This window comes from Moschus berezovskii, chromosome 16 (assembly GCF_049115385.1).
Source record: "Moschus berezovskii isolate FMDL1 chromosome 16, NW_MosBer_1.0, whole genome shotgun sequence".
NCBI classification, from domain to species: Eukaryota; Metazoa; Chordata; class Mammalia; order Artiodactyla; family Moschidae; genus Moschus; species Moschus berezovskii.
The window spans coordinates 29,755,293-29,772,608 of NC_142475.1; the positions used below are offsets into that span (position 1 = coordinate 29,755,293).

At 35.8% G+C, this 17,316-nt stretch overlaps 1 protein-coding gene across 4 annotated transcripts in view; it reads right to left on the minus strand.

The window, feature by feature from the left end:
• Positions 1-17,316, minus strand: part of CSMD3 (CUB and Sushi multiple domains 3) — a 1,369,436-nt gene that overhangs the window by 332,093 nt on the left and 1,020,027 nt on the right. For all 4 annotated transcript variants that reach the window (XM_088844606.1, XM_088844605.1, XM_088844604.1 and 1 more), the window contains one exon: positions 8,200-8,391. In XM_088844606.1, coding sequence (XP_088700732.1) covers positions 8,200-8,391 — 192 coding nt within the window. The remainder of the gene's footprint in view (positions 1-8,199; positions 8,392-17,316) is intronic.

Sequence of the window (17,316 nt, forward strand, 5' to 3'; positions counted from 1 at the left end):
ATTGCTGAGTAATACTCCATTGTGTATATGTACCAAAGCTTTCTTATCCATTCCTCTGCAGATGGACATCTAGGTTGCTTCCACATCCTGGCTATTATAAACAGTGTTGCAATCCACATTGGAGTACATGTGCCTCTATCAATTCTGGTTTCCTCGGTGTGTATGCCCAGGAGTGTGATTGCTGGGTCGTATGGCAGTTTTATTTCCAGTTTTTTAAGGAATCTCCACACTGTTCTCCATAGTGGCTGTACTAGTTTGCATTCCCACCAACAGTGTAAGATGGTTCCCTTTTCTCCACACTCTCTCCAGCATTTATTGCTTGTAGACTTTTGGGTAGCAGCCATTCTGACTGGCATGAAATGGTACCTCATTGTTGTTTTGATTTGCATTTCTCTGATTATGAGTGATGTTTCATGTGTTTGTTAGCCATCTGTATGTCTTCTTTGGAGAAATGTCTGTTTAGTTCTTTGGCCCATTTTTTGATTGGGTCGTTTATTTTTCTGGGATTGAGCTGCAGGAGTGGCTTGTATATTTTTGAGATTAATTCTTTGTCAGTTGCTTCATTTGATATTATTTTCTCCCATTCTGAAGGTTGGCTTTTCACCTTGCTTATATTTTCCTTTGCTGTGCAGAAGCTTTTAATTTTAATTAGGTCCCATTTGTTTATTTTTGCTTTTATTTCCAATATTATTGGAGGTGGGCCATGGAGGATCCTGCTGTGATTTATGTTGGAGCGTGTTTTGCCTATGTTCTCCCCTAGGAGTTTTATAGTTTCTGGTCTTACATTTAGATCTTTAATCCAATTTGAGTTTATTTTTGTGTATGGTGTTAGGGAGTGTTCTAGTTTCATTCTTTTACAAGTGGTTGACCGGTTTTCCCAGCACCACTTGTTAAAGAGATTGTCTTTTCTCCATTGAATATTCTTGCCTCCTTCGTCAAAGATAAGGTGTCCATAGCTGTGTGGATTTATCTCTGGGCTTTCTATTTTGTTCCATTGATCTATATTTCTGTCTTTATAGCAGTACCATACTGTCTTGATGACTATGGCTTTATAATAGAACCTGAAGTCCAGCGGGTTGATTCCTCCAGTTCCATTCTTCTTCCTCAAGATTGCTTTGGCTATTCGAGGATTTTTGTATTTCCATACAAACTGTGAAATTATTTGTTCTAGCTCTGTGAAAAATACCATTGGCAGCTTGATAGGGATTGCATTGAATCTATAGATTATTTTGGGTATTATACTCATTTTCACAATATTGATTCTTCCAATCCACGAACACAGTATATTTCTCCATCTATTAGCGTCCTCTATATCCATTTATGATAAAAACCCTCCAGAAGGCATTAATAGAAGGAATATACCTCAGCATAATAAAAGCTATATATGACAAACCCACAGCAAACTTTATCCTCAATGGTGAAAAATTGAAAACATCTCCCCTAAAGTCAGGAACAAGACAAGGATGCCCACTCTCACCACTACCATTTAACATAGTTTTGGAAGTTTTGGCCACAGCAATCAGAGCAGAAAAAGATATAAAAGGAATCCAAATTGGAAAAGAAGTAAAACTCTCACTGTTTGCAGATGACAAGATCCTCTACACAGAAAACCCTAAAGACTCTACCAGAAAATTACTAGAGCTAATCAATGAATATAGTAAAGTTGCAGGATATAAAATCAACACACAGAAATTCCTTGCATTCCTATACACTAATAATGAGAAAATAGAAAGAAAAATTAAGGAAAAATTCCATTCACCATTGCAACAAAAAGAATAAAATACTTAGGAATGAAAGAGGAGAGTGAAAAGGTTGGCCTGAAGCTCAACATTCAGAAAACAAAGATCATGGCATCTGGTCCCATCACTTCTTGGGAAATAGATGGGGAAACAGTGGAAACAGTGTCAGACTTTATTTTTTTGGGCTCCAAAGTCACTGCGGACGCTGATTGCAGCCATGGAATTAAAAGACGCTTACTCCTTGGAAGGAAAGTTATGACCAGCCTAGATAGCATATTAAAAAGCAGAGACATTACTTTGCCAACAAAGGTCCGTCTAGTCAAGGCTATGGTTTTTCCCGTGGTCATGTATGGATGTGAGAGTTGGACTGTGAAGAAGGCTGATCGTCGAAGAATTGATGCTTTTGAACTGTGGTGCTGGAGAAGACTCTTGAGAGTCCCTTGGACTGCAAGGAGATCCAACCAGTCCATTCTAAAGGAGATCAGTCTTGGGTGTTCATTGGAAGGACTGATGCTAAAGCTGAAGCTGCAATACTTTGGCCACCTCATGCGACGAGCTGACACTGGAAAAGAGTCTGATGCTGGGAAGGATTGGGGGCAGGAGGAAAAGGGGACGACAGAGAATGAGATGGCTGGATGGCATCACAGACTTGAAGGACATGAGTTTGAGTGAACTCCAGGAGTTGGTGATGGACAGGGAGACCTGGCATGCTGTGATTCATGGGGTCGCAAAGAGTCGGACACAACTGAGCGACTGAACTGAACTGAAAGAAACAAAAGACCTATACATAGAAAACTACACTGGTGAAAGAAATACCACATTTTTAGATCTGACGTTTAAATGCCTCCAGAATTATTGCTTTTTTTCGTTTGTTTTTCATGCCTCTAGTACAATCTAGCATAGTCGGACATGACTAAATAATGGAGGACACACACAGTATAATCTATTTCCTCCAATACATCTTCCCAGTAAAAATATCTAATCATGTTACGTGCTCAGTCTCTTCAGTTGTGTGAATCTTTGCGACCTTATGGCCTTAGCTTGCCAGGATCCTTTATCCATGGGGTTTTCCAGGAAAGAATACTGGAGTGGGTTACCATGCCCTCTCCAGGGGATCTTCACTGAGGGATTGAACCCATTTCCTGCACTGCAGATGGATTCTTTACTGCTGAGCCACTGGGGAAGTCCAATCAGATTATACCCATGCATAAAATTCTGCTGTTACTTCACATTGCCTAAAAGATAATGCCCTGACTCCAGTAAAGCTTTCATGTCTTAACCCTTGCAACCTTTCCATTTGCATCAACTACCAATCTAGACATGTAATTTAATTATTTAGTTGTTCCTTGTATTAACATGCCTTTATGCATCCTATTTGCTTTTCCTGAAATGTCTGTTTCCCTTCTACATCTGTGTAACTCTTTCTTACATCTCAAGATTCATCACTGCCTCCAGGGAGTTTCCAGTGGTAAAGAATCCTCCTGCCAATGCAGGAGACTCAAAAGACATGGATTCCATCCCTGGGTCGAGAAGATCCCCAGGAGAAGGAAATAGCAATCCACTCTAGTATTCTTGCCTGGAAAGTCCTATGAACAGAGGCGTCTGGCCGCTACAGTGTGTGGGGTCACAAAGAGTCGGAAATGATAGAGTGACTGAGCACACACCAGGGAGTTTTCCTAGAAATTTTCAGCCTGGGCTCTATGGCAGCTCTCTCCAGAACAACCTGGTATTCATAGCAACGTTTGCCAATCTCTATCACTTTCCTTATTATATTTTATTTAAATATTCCTTTTTGGTGTCTGCATTCATCTTTAATCCATAACCTAAGAACTGTCTTATATGCTATTTTCTATGTGAGATTTAGCATATACTACACATTCTATTGCCGGGAGAAATATCAATAACCTCAGATATGCAGATGACACCACCCTTATGGCAGAAAGTGAAGAGGAACTCAAAGGCCTCTTGATGAAAGTGAAAGAGGAGAGTGAAAAGGTTGGCTTGTAGGTCAACATTCAGCAAACGAAGATCATGGCATCTGGTCCCATCACTTCTTGGGAAATAGATGGGGAAGCAGTGGAAACCGTGTCAGACTTTATTTTTGGGGGCTCCAAAATCACTGCGGATGCTGATTGCAGCCATGAAATTAAAAGACACTTACTCCTTGGAAGGAAAGTTATGACCAGCCTAGATAGCATATTAAAAAGCAGAGACATTACTTTGCCAACCAAGGTCTGTCTAGTCAAGGCTATGGTTTTTCCCGTGGTCATGTATGGGTGTGAGAGTTGGACTGTGAAGAAAGCTGACTGCCGAAGAATTGATACTTTTGAACTGTGGTGCTGGAGAAGACTCTTGAGAGTCCCTTGGACTGCAGGGAGATCCAACCAGTCCATTCTAGAGGAGATCAATCCTGGGTGTTCATTGGAAGGACTTATGCTAAAGCTGAAACTCCAATACTTTGGTCACCTCATGCAACGAGTTGACTCACTGGAAAAGACTCTGATGCTGGGAGCGATTGAGGGTAGGAGGAGACAGGGACGACCGAGAATGAGATGGCTGGATGGCATCACCGACTCTGTGGACCTGAGTTTGAGTGAACTCCGGGAGTTGGTGATGGACAGGGAGGCCTGGCGTGCTGTGGTTCATGGGGTTGCTAAGAGTCGGACACGACTGAGCGACTGAACTGAACTGAACTGAAGTGACACATTCTATAAATGTTTGCTGAATTGTTACTGGCTCCTTGCATTCCTTGTGAAGATTAATGATGACTAGATTGAATGACAACCTAATTTGTAGCTATATGCTTTGATAAAAATAATGGCATATTTTGTCTTTGGAACTTTTGAAATGAAATGTGAATTTGGAAAGTATTAGAAAAATATGTCTAATAGCAAATGAGTATATGTATGAATTAAGGCAAGAATTTTTTTGTGTTTTCTTTCACATTCTAAGGAAGTGGTATTATTTGTAATTTGGGGTGACTGTGGTAGCAATTTTATTGTTTGTTTCAGTCTTATTTTTCACAGGAAATAGTGATCTTTTATCATTATCAATTTTATGCACATGACACATCTACATTTACATTTATAGTGTATATTCTTTATCACATAGGATATAGGAAAATCCATTATGCATATTTTAAGTATCTTACTGAATATATTTTGTGATTATACTACTATTTGAGCATAAAGTCTTTTAAAATTCTTTTGATTCAATTATTTAAATTACTTATTGAGGTTTTCCTGATAAATTTCATTGCTGTAGTAGATTCTGAAAATCTGTAAAAACCTTTGAGACAAGCAGAGACATTATCTGACATTTGTATAAATCCCAAACAAATCAACAATAAAGAAAATTATCTTTGCTTTAAATATATAAAACCAAATAACATTTGGAAAATACATTTTTATTTTTATGTATCTAATCATAAAGCACCAAAAATAAGATTCTCTTTAAATCAAATACATTAATGAATTAAAATTTTATTTAGGTTCCTTGTAATCCTGACATTAATGAATTGTTCTGAGTGTAGTTTCTATGAGACATTTATATGGGCAACTATTGATAGTGATTTTACAATATTATTAATTTTTCTTCCCAATTCAGTTTTATTTGTATCTACTGTCTTTCTCAGCAGTCCACCCACACTAATGCTTTTATTATTTACCTTCATGTTGAGAGCTGTTACTTTCTCTCTGGCAATGTCAAAGTAATCTTCACATTGTCAATTTTGTTGGAATAAATTCTATTAACTCTTTTAAAGATGACTGTCCTTTTGTTTGGTATTTGCTATAACACTGACTACTTCTACATGCAAGCAAAATGCTTTATGCTCCATGGTCTGACACATAGACTTATGAAGTTTCTAAAAAGTTGAGGGTTTAATCTTTGGCATAGTATTTCCAATCATGGACTCCTTTCATATCAGTTTTGGAGATCAAGCTTTCTGCAGCCTTAGCAATTTTTCAGACTTTTTTTTAAGGTTATTTTCTAAAGAGAAGCTCTAATGCATATCCTCTCCTCAAGTGATTTTTTCCTATAAAAAAAATACACAGCACCAAAATCCTAATAAAAAATTCCCCAAACCTACTCCATTTAAGTAAAATTTAGTGTTCAACATGATTTTCCTAAAATTATTACCTGCTGACTAAAGTCTTGTCTACAAATGGAATTTTATAACAGCCTATTTAGTCTTTTATGCTTCATATTTTTGTGTTTTCTAGAATTTCAGTGTAAAGCTGTTCAATATTTCAGAATTCTCAACATAACATTTGATATACTATAGCCTTTCTTATAATTCTAATAAACTGCACCCATTTAATAGGTGTAAAAATCATAATAAATCAAGAAGTTCCAAGTAAGTTTCTGAAGTTCTGTCATTTTGTCTTAACACAGATGTCCTTTACAAGATGCTCAGTCAGATTCTAATTAATTGGAATGTGGTATTTTTGTTTAATTGGCATTTTTTTCAGATAACCTGTGTAGTAAACAAATAAAAGAGCATTTCAACGTTTCAGTCTTTCCTTTGAAAGCGATTTTTCCTTGTATTTTTGTCTGCATTTATGAGTGAAGTTATAATAAAATGCAAAGTAATAGATGTTTGATGATTTAGAATCTTTCACTGATACATGCATAGTGAGCAACATAGGTATAAATGGAAATAATAAACTGTAAAGGGAAATACGGCTAAATCTGAACTGGCTCAAGGTATGCACTTATTTTGTGTTTTTTTTTCAGCCTCTTTAATAAGCTTTGTCATTATCATCTGCCCCATTTTCTACAGAAGTCTAGAAATACCAAGAAGTCAAACCCTGGCTGGTTTGAGTCTTTGGATATGTTTCATTTTCCATATTGAGTGCTTTTTGTTAATTCTATAAAATGACTATAAAATGTAAACTATGTGATATGAAAATTCAGACTGTTTAGTTTTCACTTTACTAGAAGTAGGTTCACAAAAACAGAGAACTCTTCTATATTATTTTAATGCTAAATCCTCAACGCCTATGACAATGTGTAGGACACACTAATGAATTTGATTTTCCATCTCATGCATAAGAAATATAAAATGAATAAAATAAATCTGAATAATTGAGTGCTTAAGTACTAAACACTCTTTTCCTATTATCATGTGACTCTGTGAAATAATTAGTGAAAATGTATTTATGAGTTAGATATAAGTGAACAAAAATAAGTCTTTCTCTCCTAAATGTGCTAAATTTGCATGCTAGAAGAAATACAATGAACAAGAAATGGAATCTTCCTCTAGTTGCTTACAGTGTACCAAAGGAAAGGATATGCATATAATAAAGTTTTGAGTAGACAGGACAAACTTTGGTCAAAATGTATTATATATTCTGCTGCTGCTGCTAAGTCGCTTCACTTGTGTTTGACTCTGTGCAATCCCATAGACGGCAGCCCACTGGGCTCCCCTGTCCAAGATGACACCAATTTAAAAGCACTTGAACCACAGATTTGAGATTGAATTAGTTGAATGTAAGAACCTAAATGATGAGATCTTTTTTTGTTAAGATTATATAGCATATTTTCTCACTGTTTTCATTCCAAAGGTGGTATAAAGTTTTTCTCACACTTGGTAAAGAAATAATGTGTGTCTTGATTTTCAAGAGTCTAACTTGGAGATTCAAGAACAGGGAATGGAAACAAAAGACAGAGAGTTGGAAGTATGAACCAAGTGGTTCCAAATCCTTAGATCATCAAAATAAAAACTGATCTGCAATACATGGATTGAAGGAAAAATCAAAGCCCTAAAACTCAAAGTTAAATTCTGATACAACTTTCTTTCTTAGAAGAAATAACCATTATAGAGGCAAGATCAATATGACCCATTTCAAATACAGTGTCTGAATCTGTTTTTTTTAAATTTTAAAAGTATTGGATAACTACATTTGTTTGGCAGATAATATATACTTTGGCAGCCTCATACTTTGGCCACCTGATGCAAAGAGTTTACTCATTGGAAAAGACCCTGATTCTGGAAAGATTGAGGGCAGGAGGAGAAGAGGGTGACAGAGGATGAGATGGTTGGATGGCATCAGTGACTCAATGGACATGAGTTTGAGCAAACTCCAGGAGATAGTGAAAGATAGGGAAGCCTGGTGTGCTGTTGTCCATGGGGTCACAAAGAGTTGGACACAACTTAGTGACTGAACAACAATGAACAACTACATAGCAGATAAGGCAAGGTGAAGGTTTTTCAAGAACTTTGATTCTTAACTATTTTAAAACAGTGTTAAAACCACTAAGAATATAATGAAATTATAAACCCACTCTGTCCTCAGGGGAAAAATAATAATGATTTACAATTTTGTGCATTTTTTTGAAGGTCATAGACCTCTGAGATCTAGAACCTATTCCAGAATAATGTTCTAAACAACACTGAAACCAGTTTCTAACCATCGTTTCACACTTGCATAAAATTTTAATTGTTCTAAATTCATACCTATACAAACTGGTGGGCTGGGCTGCCAGAAGTATCGATTTTCTACCTGAATGCAGGTTATTCTTTCCTCCCCTTGAAGTTCATATCCTGGGTCACACTGAAAAACCACAGTGTCTCCAGGTTCTCGTCCATCCCCATTTCGAGTTCCATTCATAGGAACCCCTGGGTCACGACACGCAGTGGCAACAGAACCTATGAACAAATAGAAGCAAACTTTTAGTTTTGATGCCAAACAAAATCAATTTCAAAGTTCCAGACCTCACACTTGAGAGGCTTCTACATGTCTACATGCTTAAAAAAAAATAACTTAAAAGTTCCTGGGTCATAATTCCCTGTGCTATACAAATATATCCTTGTTTTTTAAATGAGGTATAATTTCCTGATGGCTCAGCAGGTAAAGAATCTGTCTGCAATGCTGGAGATATGAGTTCAATCCTTGGGTCAGTAAGATCCTTTGGAGGAGCAAATGGCTACCCACTCCACTATTCTTGCCTGGAAAATCCCATGGGCAGAAGAGCCTGGTTGGCTATAGTCCAAAGGGTTGCAAAGAATTGGACATAACTGAGCATGCACACATATTGCATATATAATACATAAAAACTATCTATGCTGTACATCTGAAATTAATAGAACATTGTAAATCAACGATACCTCAATTTGATTAAAAATATTGCTAATTTTTAAATACATGCACAATAAATTCTTTCAAATTGTTTTTTTCCATAAATAATTTCTTTGTTAACTTGCTTCAAGCTGTAACATGACATTTTAGTAGCTAAATAATAAATCTACTCAAAATTCATTATTTTGATGCTCTGTGAGAGAGACTGTGAAAAGGATGAAAAAACAGCTACAAACTAGAAGAATATATTTGCTTGGCTTATACACCACAAAGTACTAGTATCTAGAATATGTGAAGAACTCTTAGAACCGGGGGGAAACAAAACAAGAAAAAATCCAATTACAAAACGGGCAAAAAACATTTCAATAAAGGGGATACCAGATGGCACATGAAAAGATGTTCAGCATCATTAACCATTAAAGAAATGCAAATTAAAACCACAATGAGATATCTATCAAGTTAGCTAAAATTAAAAATATATATATGTGATAACACCAAATGCTGGGAAGATTCTTGAAAAAAAAAGAAAATGAATTACACATACACTTTTGGTAGAAATGTAAAATGGTACATCCACTCTGGAAAGATGACACTTTCTTGAAAAAAATAAATATATGCTTACCATGACCCAGTAACTGTACTCATGCATACTTATTCCAGTGAAATGACAACTGGTGTTCACATAAAAATTTGAACAAGGATGTTCACAGGAGTTTTCTTTGTCAGAACTAAAGACTAAGAACAAACCTAATGTCCTTCAACAGGTGAACCATTAAACTAAGTTCATACCATGGAATATTGCTCAGCAATAAAAAAGGAATGCTGATACAAAGGACATCTTAGGTGTAGTTGAAATCAATTATGATGAGTAAAAATATACAATAGCCTCTACTTAGGGAACATTCTTGAAGTGACAGAATTACAAAGTAGGAAGACAGATTACTAGTTACCAAACATTGTAGGGGGAGGAAATGGAAGGAGTTCAGTATGACTATAAAACACTCAAAAGAGGGATCTTTGTGATGGAATTGCATTGTGGTTTGCCTCTGGTGGTGGTGATCAAATCTATATAGAACTATATAAACAAAATAAGCATACACCCACAAAGGAGCATATGTAAAATTAATGAAATCTGAATAAGGTTTGTGGATTGTATCAATTTCAATTTTTTGGTTGTGATATTGTGCTACGGTTATACAAGAAAATGCCATGGGAGGGAATTGGGTAAAGGATATACAGGATCTCTATTATTTCTGACAATTGTATAGAAATCTAAAATTATCTAAATTTTAGTTTAAAAAATCATTAGAGGAGAGTGGTATGGTACTACAGGAAAACAACTGTTCTTTTATTAATATATACAATATATGGCACATTTAATAATATAATTACCTACATCTTACAGATTAATGGAACAGGAACAGCTTAATTATTTTGAATTACTACAAAGCAGATTTACTCTAAAGCATATAATTAAGTATCAAGACAAAGAAAGTATTAACTTTTTCATTTAAGCTATTATTAACTATATTCATAAATATAGGTTTCAGTACTTGCATATATTATTTTTTAAACTGCATATTAAAGTACACAAATTGCTGGATTACAGACACATAACTAGTATTCATTCATTTGTTCACTAACTTAATATATTCCAGGCATTGTGTTGGGTGCTAGGAATACAAAGGGGAAATAAGCAGACACAAAACTGAACAGACTTGGAGTTGTTCAAACTGTGTAGTGGGGGCACCTATGAACAGATTCTGTTGCATACATCCCTAGTAGGTTAATAACCAGGTACACAGGTAGGTAGGTAGCTATAGATAGATAGATACATATATACATACAATGTTTCATCAATATACCAATCAATCTGTTTTAATCCACCAGGCTCATATTTTGTAGCTCATCTGTTTAATACACATACATACACAACAAAGAAACCAGAGGATCTCACACTAATATTATAATGTTTCGACTCTCCAAGTCATTTGGGAATCAAGAAGACTATATCAATTTAAAAAATAACAAAAACTCTAATATTTGGGGTATGCATAAAAGCTGAAATGACCAAAAAGTGATTTCATATACACACACACACACACACACACACACATATGTATACACACACACACATATATACACACACACACACACATATATAACATACACAAACTTACTAGAACAATTTGTTTTATATATCTTCTTGGAAAGAGTGAAAGAAAGTTATTTTTAAAGGGTTACTTTTTAAAAAGGTTACAAAATGTAGACTACAAATGTCATTTTACCTATCACTTAAATTAAAACAATGGGTCATTATATATATCACCAGCAATCTTACAGTTTTGCTTCATTGTACTGATAAACTAGCATTTTTGAGCAATGGCTAAGGACAAGGACTTAACATGTATAATTCATTTCATTCTACTAACAACCCAATCAGGTGCCATTATTGTTCTTAAATATTTCAGAGGTGAAAAAAATAAAGTTTAGGAAGATTAAGTAACTTTTTCAATATTACAGAAATTAGCATGCAGAACCAAGGTTTACACCTCAGTTAGTCTGATTTCAGAAGTCAAATTTTTAAATGATAGAAGAGAATGTCCTCTTCTACCTGTTAACTGTCCTCGAGGTACAATTTCTTTCTCAGTTAAATATAATAAACCTCATTAAGAAATTATTAAAAATACAGAGAGTATATTCATAAACAGAAATGCTATAGTGTGCATAAACATGTCTATCTTAAAATATTCAAATGATCTTTTGAGTTATTTTTAGTTGAAAGTAGAATAAAAATCAAACTCATATGGGAGAATATGGAAGGAAGTGGGGCAGGGACAAGGTTCCAATTTCCAAGTCGATTTGTTCTCTAATATCTATCAATGTTCCTTAGCAAAACATCCATCAGGCATTACAGGGTCTGGAAATTACAATCTTTTAATATTGATAGACACTTTTTTTGGTAAATTTTTGTTATAAACACAGTTATTAAGTTTTTCTTGAATTGCTCTGGAATGGTTTCCACTAACATTAAAACTGATCTATGAACTGGCTTTACAATATAAAAGTGGATTGGGATGTCCAACATATAAGATTTACACTTAGCAAGTTTTTATTGGAAAGGAGTGATATAAATGTAAAATGTGCTACAGTTTTCAAACTGAAAAGCATAATGATATAAAAGATAATGAAAACAATTTATTTTGTTGATTTTGTCATTGCTGTTGAGGCTTCCTATGTGCTGGACTCTAGCATCTGCAAAAAACTTGAAGCTTAGTATGAGCATTCTCAAAAGTAAAAATGTACATACAACAATGTTACACAATACTGAAATGAATGCAGTTAGTATAACTGTGGCTTACCAGAATTTGAGAGAAAAAAGATGTTTGGACTCTATCATCAGAGTTACTATGCTTAAAGGTTTAAATGGGAACCTAGGGAGAAGGCAATGGCAAGCCACTCCAGTACTCTTGCCTACAAAATCCCATGGATGGAGGAGCCTGGTAGGCTGTACTCCGTGGGGTCGCTAAGGGTCGGACACGACTGAGTGACTTCACTTTCACTTTTCACTTTCACACACTGGAGAAGGAAATGGCAACCCACTCCAGTGTTCTTGCCTGGAGAATCCCAGGGATGGGGGAGACTGGTGGGCTTCTGTCTATGGGGTCACACAGAGTCGGACAAGACTGAAGTGACTTAGTAGCAGCAGCAGCAGTAACTAAAATCAGAAGGTTTCAATATGACATCTAATATATGTAAAATATTCATTTGCCTTTGGGGCTGGTTGACTTGAAGGAAGAGGTGGTAAAACTATACTATATCTTTTCTCTTAATTAATAAATAAATTAGGAGTAAAGGCCCATCTAGTCAAGGCTATGGTTTTTCCAGTGGTCATGTACGGATGTGAGAGTTGGACTGTCAAGAAAGCTGAGCACCAAAGAATTGATGCTTTTGAACTGTGCTGTTGGAGAAGACTCTTGAGAGTCTGTTGGACTGCAAGGAGATCCAACCAGTCCATTCTAAAGGTGATCAGTCCTGGGTGTTCATTGGAAGGACTGATGTTGAAGCTGAAACTCCTATACTCTGGCCACCTCATGTGAAGAGTTGACTTATTGGAAAAGACCCTGATCCTGGGAGGGATTGGGGGCAGGAGGAGAAGGGGACGACAGAGGACAAGATGGTTGGATGGCATCACCGACTTGATGGACATGAGTTTGAGTAAACTCCGGGAGTTGGTGATGGACAGGGAGGCCTGGCATGCTATGCTCATGGGGTCACAAAGAGTCAGACACAACTGATCAACTGAACTGACTGAAGATTTTAAAACAAAAATAGAGAACGATAGGGTTTAGTAAAAGACCAAATATTTTTCTTCTTGGAATTCCTTGAATTCTAAAGGCAATTAGTTAAATATACACAGAAACAGTTACTAGCTGTGAATGTTATTGTCTTATTTTCTTTACTTTTCAAAGTTTAATCTCTATACTGGTTATCCACTGTGTTTGTGGGTAGGCAAAATAACATTTATTTTGGCATCAATCATTTTTGTTTTATGTATTAAAACAAAAGTTATAGCCATTGAAAAAAATAAATAACCATTTAAAATGCCGTGGACTGAAATAATCTCACAAAATTAGCATGATTTAAAAGCAATTATCGGAGAAGGCAATGGCAACCCACTCCAGTACTCTTGCCTGGAAAATCCCATGGACGGAGGAGCCTGGTAGGCTGCAGTCCTGGGGTCGCTAAGAGTCGGGCACGACTGAGCGACTTCACTTTCACTTTTCACTTTCATGCATTGGAGAAGGAAATGGCAACCCACTCCAGTGTTCTTGCCTGGAGAATCCCAGGGACAGAGGAGCCTAGTGGGCTGCTGTCTATGGGGTCACAGAGTCGGACACGACTGAAGTGACTTAGCAGCAGCAGCAAAAGCAATTATATAATATTAGAAAACAGCAAGTATTAGGCACATGTGTAAAAATAGGTTAAGAATCTTTATTTGACATTTATTAATTTTATGGAACATACAGTTCTCATGATAAATAATTCTCATTTGCTTTTATTTTTGCTGTTTTATATATACATATATATGTATATATAAAACACAGGGTGTTTTTTTGCATTAAGTATTTGAATTTATCAACTATTTATATATATAAAATCTAAAAAGCTACACAATAGAAATAATATATTTGCCACCAAATTATTAACATAGATAATTTCTATTTATTTTCTTAATTTCTTTAGTTCAAATTTGATTGCTGAAACGAATATCTGCATTTTTTCTATTAGGTTTAAGTATGGCATTCTTGATTTTTCTTAACAAAAATATGTAAGGTAAGCACAAATTCTAACAGAGATAAAAGGTCTTAACAACCTTTCCTCATCTGCAATGATATAAAGAAAGGAACATTCTAGAAAGTGCATATAATAGGCTTAAATGCTATCCTATCCAAATAAAGCTTGGATTTAACTTTCAACACCTAATGAAATTGACAATAAAAAATAACTCCCTTTCTTTGTCTTTCTTCCCAAAAGGAATGGACATTTATATTTTAGTTAGTAAAGGATAGGACACAGGTTTCACAGCTCTTAGACCAGTTGATTATTCAATAGAAACTGTAATAGTCACAGGGAAAAGGTATATAAGTAGAAGAGAATGTGATTAGTAAAGCAATATGTAATATTTACTGGACACTTGCTATCTTTTAAACACGTGTACTATGAGCTGTTTCTCATTGGATGCCCAAGAAATCTGGACATTATTATTATCCATATTTTCCCAATGAGAAAATTGAGGTTTAAAAAAGATAACCCTGCTCTATATCACATAGCTGTTTAAAGTGGACAAAGTGACCTATGGACATATGAGACCATAACCGAGGGACATTTCTTAAGTAAAATTGATAAAACCTTTGTACAAAGTACTGAGAGTGTGAACCATCGTATGGAGCGCAAGTGAAATCATGACATCAATGGAAATTTCTAAAATATGTTATTACTCCTTAAATGTCATTATAAAATCAGAAGAAAAACTACCTTACTTGCCTATCATCCCAACAGGAGAAATCCAAAAACCTACATATTTAATACCACTTAACTTTAAATCAACCAGTCCATTGTAAGGGAGATCAATCCTGGGTGTTCATTGGAAGGACTGATGCTAAAGCTGAAACTCCAATACTTTGGCCACCTCATGCAACGAGTTGACTCACTGGAAAAGACTCTGATGCTGGGAGGGATTGGGAACAGGAGGAGAAGGGAACGACATAGAATGAGATGGCTGGATGGCATCACCGACTCGATGGACATGAGTTTGAGTGAACTCCGGGAGTTGGTGATGGACAGGGAGGCCTGGCATGCTGTGATTCATGGGGTCGCAAAAAGTCGGACACGACTGAGTGACTGAACTGAACTGAACTTTAAATATATTAATTTCTTACTTAAATTGCACAGATATTAACAATGCAGTCTTATTCACAGTATTCCATTGGTATACATTGTGTCAAACTGAAAAAACGTCTGTTTATCTAAGAAAGAGATATAAGTTGAACAACTATCTGCAACATGAATGACAATTAGAATAGATACCAATAAAATAATGACGATTATGATTATTGTCTCTATTGAGAGCATATATTGTACAAAACACTTTACTAGAAGCTAAGTTTACATACTCAGACTAAAACACAAATTCTTATGAAGTATTATCATCCCTATTCTAAATGAGTAATACAAACTTCCCATTATATTATGTGCTATTCTTAGCAGATGTGGAATTTGAACTCAAGAAACAGCAGGGCTCCTAAGTATTTGAGTATATTGTCTCATTACAAATCTACCACATTACCAGATAAAACAATAAAAAGGCATGCCCTACTAATGGAACTTTGATAGTTATTTCTTAATGAAAGAACTGGCCGAAAAAGTTAGAACTAGTTTGAAACAGAAAGGAAAGAGCAGTTTATAACCCATTTCTTGTTCCTGATATTTCACTATAAAGGGAAACAAAAAGGAAAGACTCAAGGTTATTTTGTAGATATTATTAGAAGTAATAAAAATAAAATTTAACCTGATATATGCTGAATTTGGGCTTCCCTGGTGGCTCAGAGGTTAAAGCGTCTGCCTCCAATGCGGGAGACCCGGGTTTGATCCCTGGGTCGGGAAGATCCCCTGGAGAAGGAAATGGTAACCCACTCCAGTATTCTTGCCTGGAGAATCCCATGGACGGAGAAGCCTGGTAGGCTACAGTCCACGGGGTTGCAAAAAGTCGGACACGACTGAGCGACTGAACGGAACGGATGCTGAATTTGGGCTTCACGGGTGGCGCTAGTGGTAAAGAATCTTCCTGCTTGCCAGTGCAGTAGACATAAGAATAAGAAATGAAGGTTCAGTCCCTGGACTGGAAGATCACCTGGAGGAGGACACAGCAACCCACTCCAGTATTCCTGCCTGGAGAATGCTATGGACCGGGGAGTCTTGCAGGCTGCAAACCAAGGGGTCGCAAAGAGTTCGACACAATTGAAGCAATAGCACATCACACAGAATGCCAAATTTAGACGTGTATGTGCCAAATGGTATTAAGTAATTACAGTAACAAGGACATTTCCCTCCAATTGTTTTTCTCATTCTCTCTCTTCTTCCTGCTCTCTCTCTTTTTTTTTTTTCAAATTTCTTTCCTTACGGTTCTTTAAGAGAACAGAAGCAGTAAAGTAGGAACACCCTCACCGAATCTCGGGCATCTGTACCCACATTCTCTGCTTCCTCTCCTGTTGCAAAGAAGATGTCCTTGCTCTATGTAAGGCTAACCCTAGTTCTTGTGCTGAAGGGACTTCATTCCTAAACATTTTTCATCTCTTCTCATTCACTAGGTTTTCCTTCTGTACTGGGTCACAACCAGTAACATACAAATGTGACTTATAATTTCTATCTTAAATAAACTAACTCTTCATTACATTCCCATCCTCTTTCAATTGTTTTCTCATTACCTTCCTTTCTTTAGTAGAACACTTATTAAACATCTGTCCTGAGGGAGATATCTATACAATTGTCTCCAATTTTATCAGCCATATTAATTTATGCTAATTATATATATGTATTTCTATGTAATTAAAAAAAGAATTTATATTCAAGTGAGAAAAGTTTATATTAGTATAACTTAGGAATTGTTTTTACAATGTTTTCAGTCTTTACCAATAGTCTAAATCCACTGAAAGTTAAATGCATTTATTGTTAAGCAACATGAAACCTTATCAAATCAAGCTTTGCTACACCCTACGGATTAATAGTCCTCATATATAAGACATGGAAGAGAATCTTTCATAAGAGTTAAAAATAGTTCAAGTAAATATGTGTGAAATGAATGAACGAAAGAACGGAACTATAACTAGTCATTTCAATGAATGCTTAAGCTTTATTTATAATTTAGGATTTGTTTCACACTGGGAAACATTTACTCCAAGAGCAGTAACATCATTTATATTACATTTTAATTT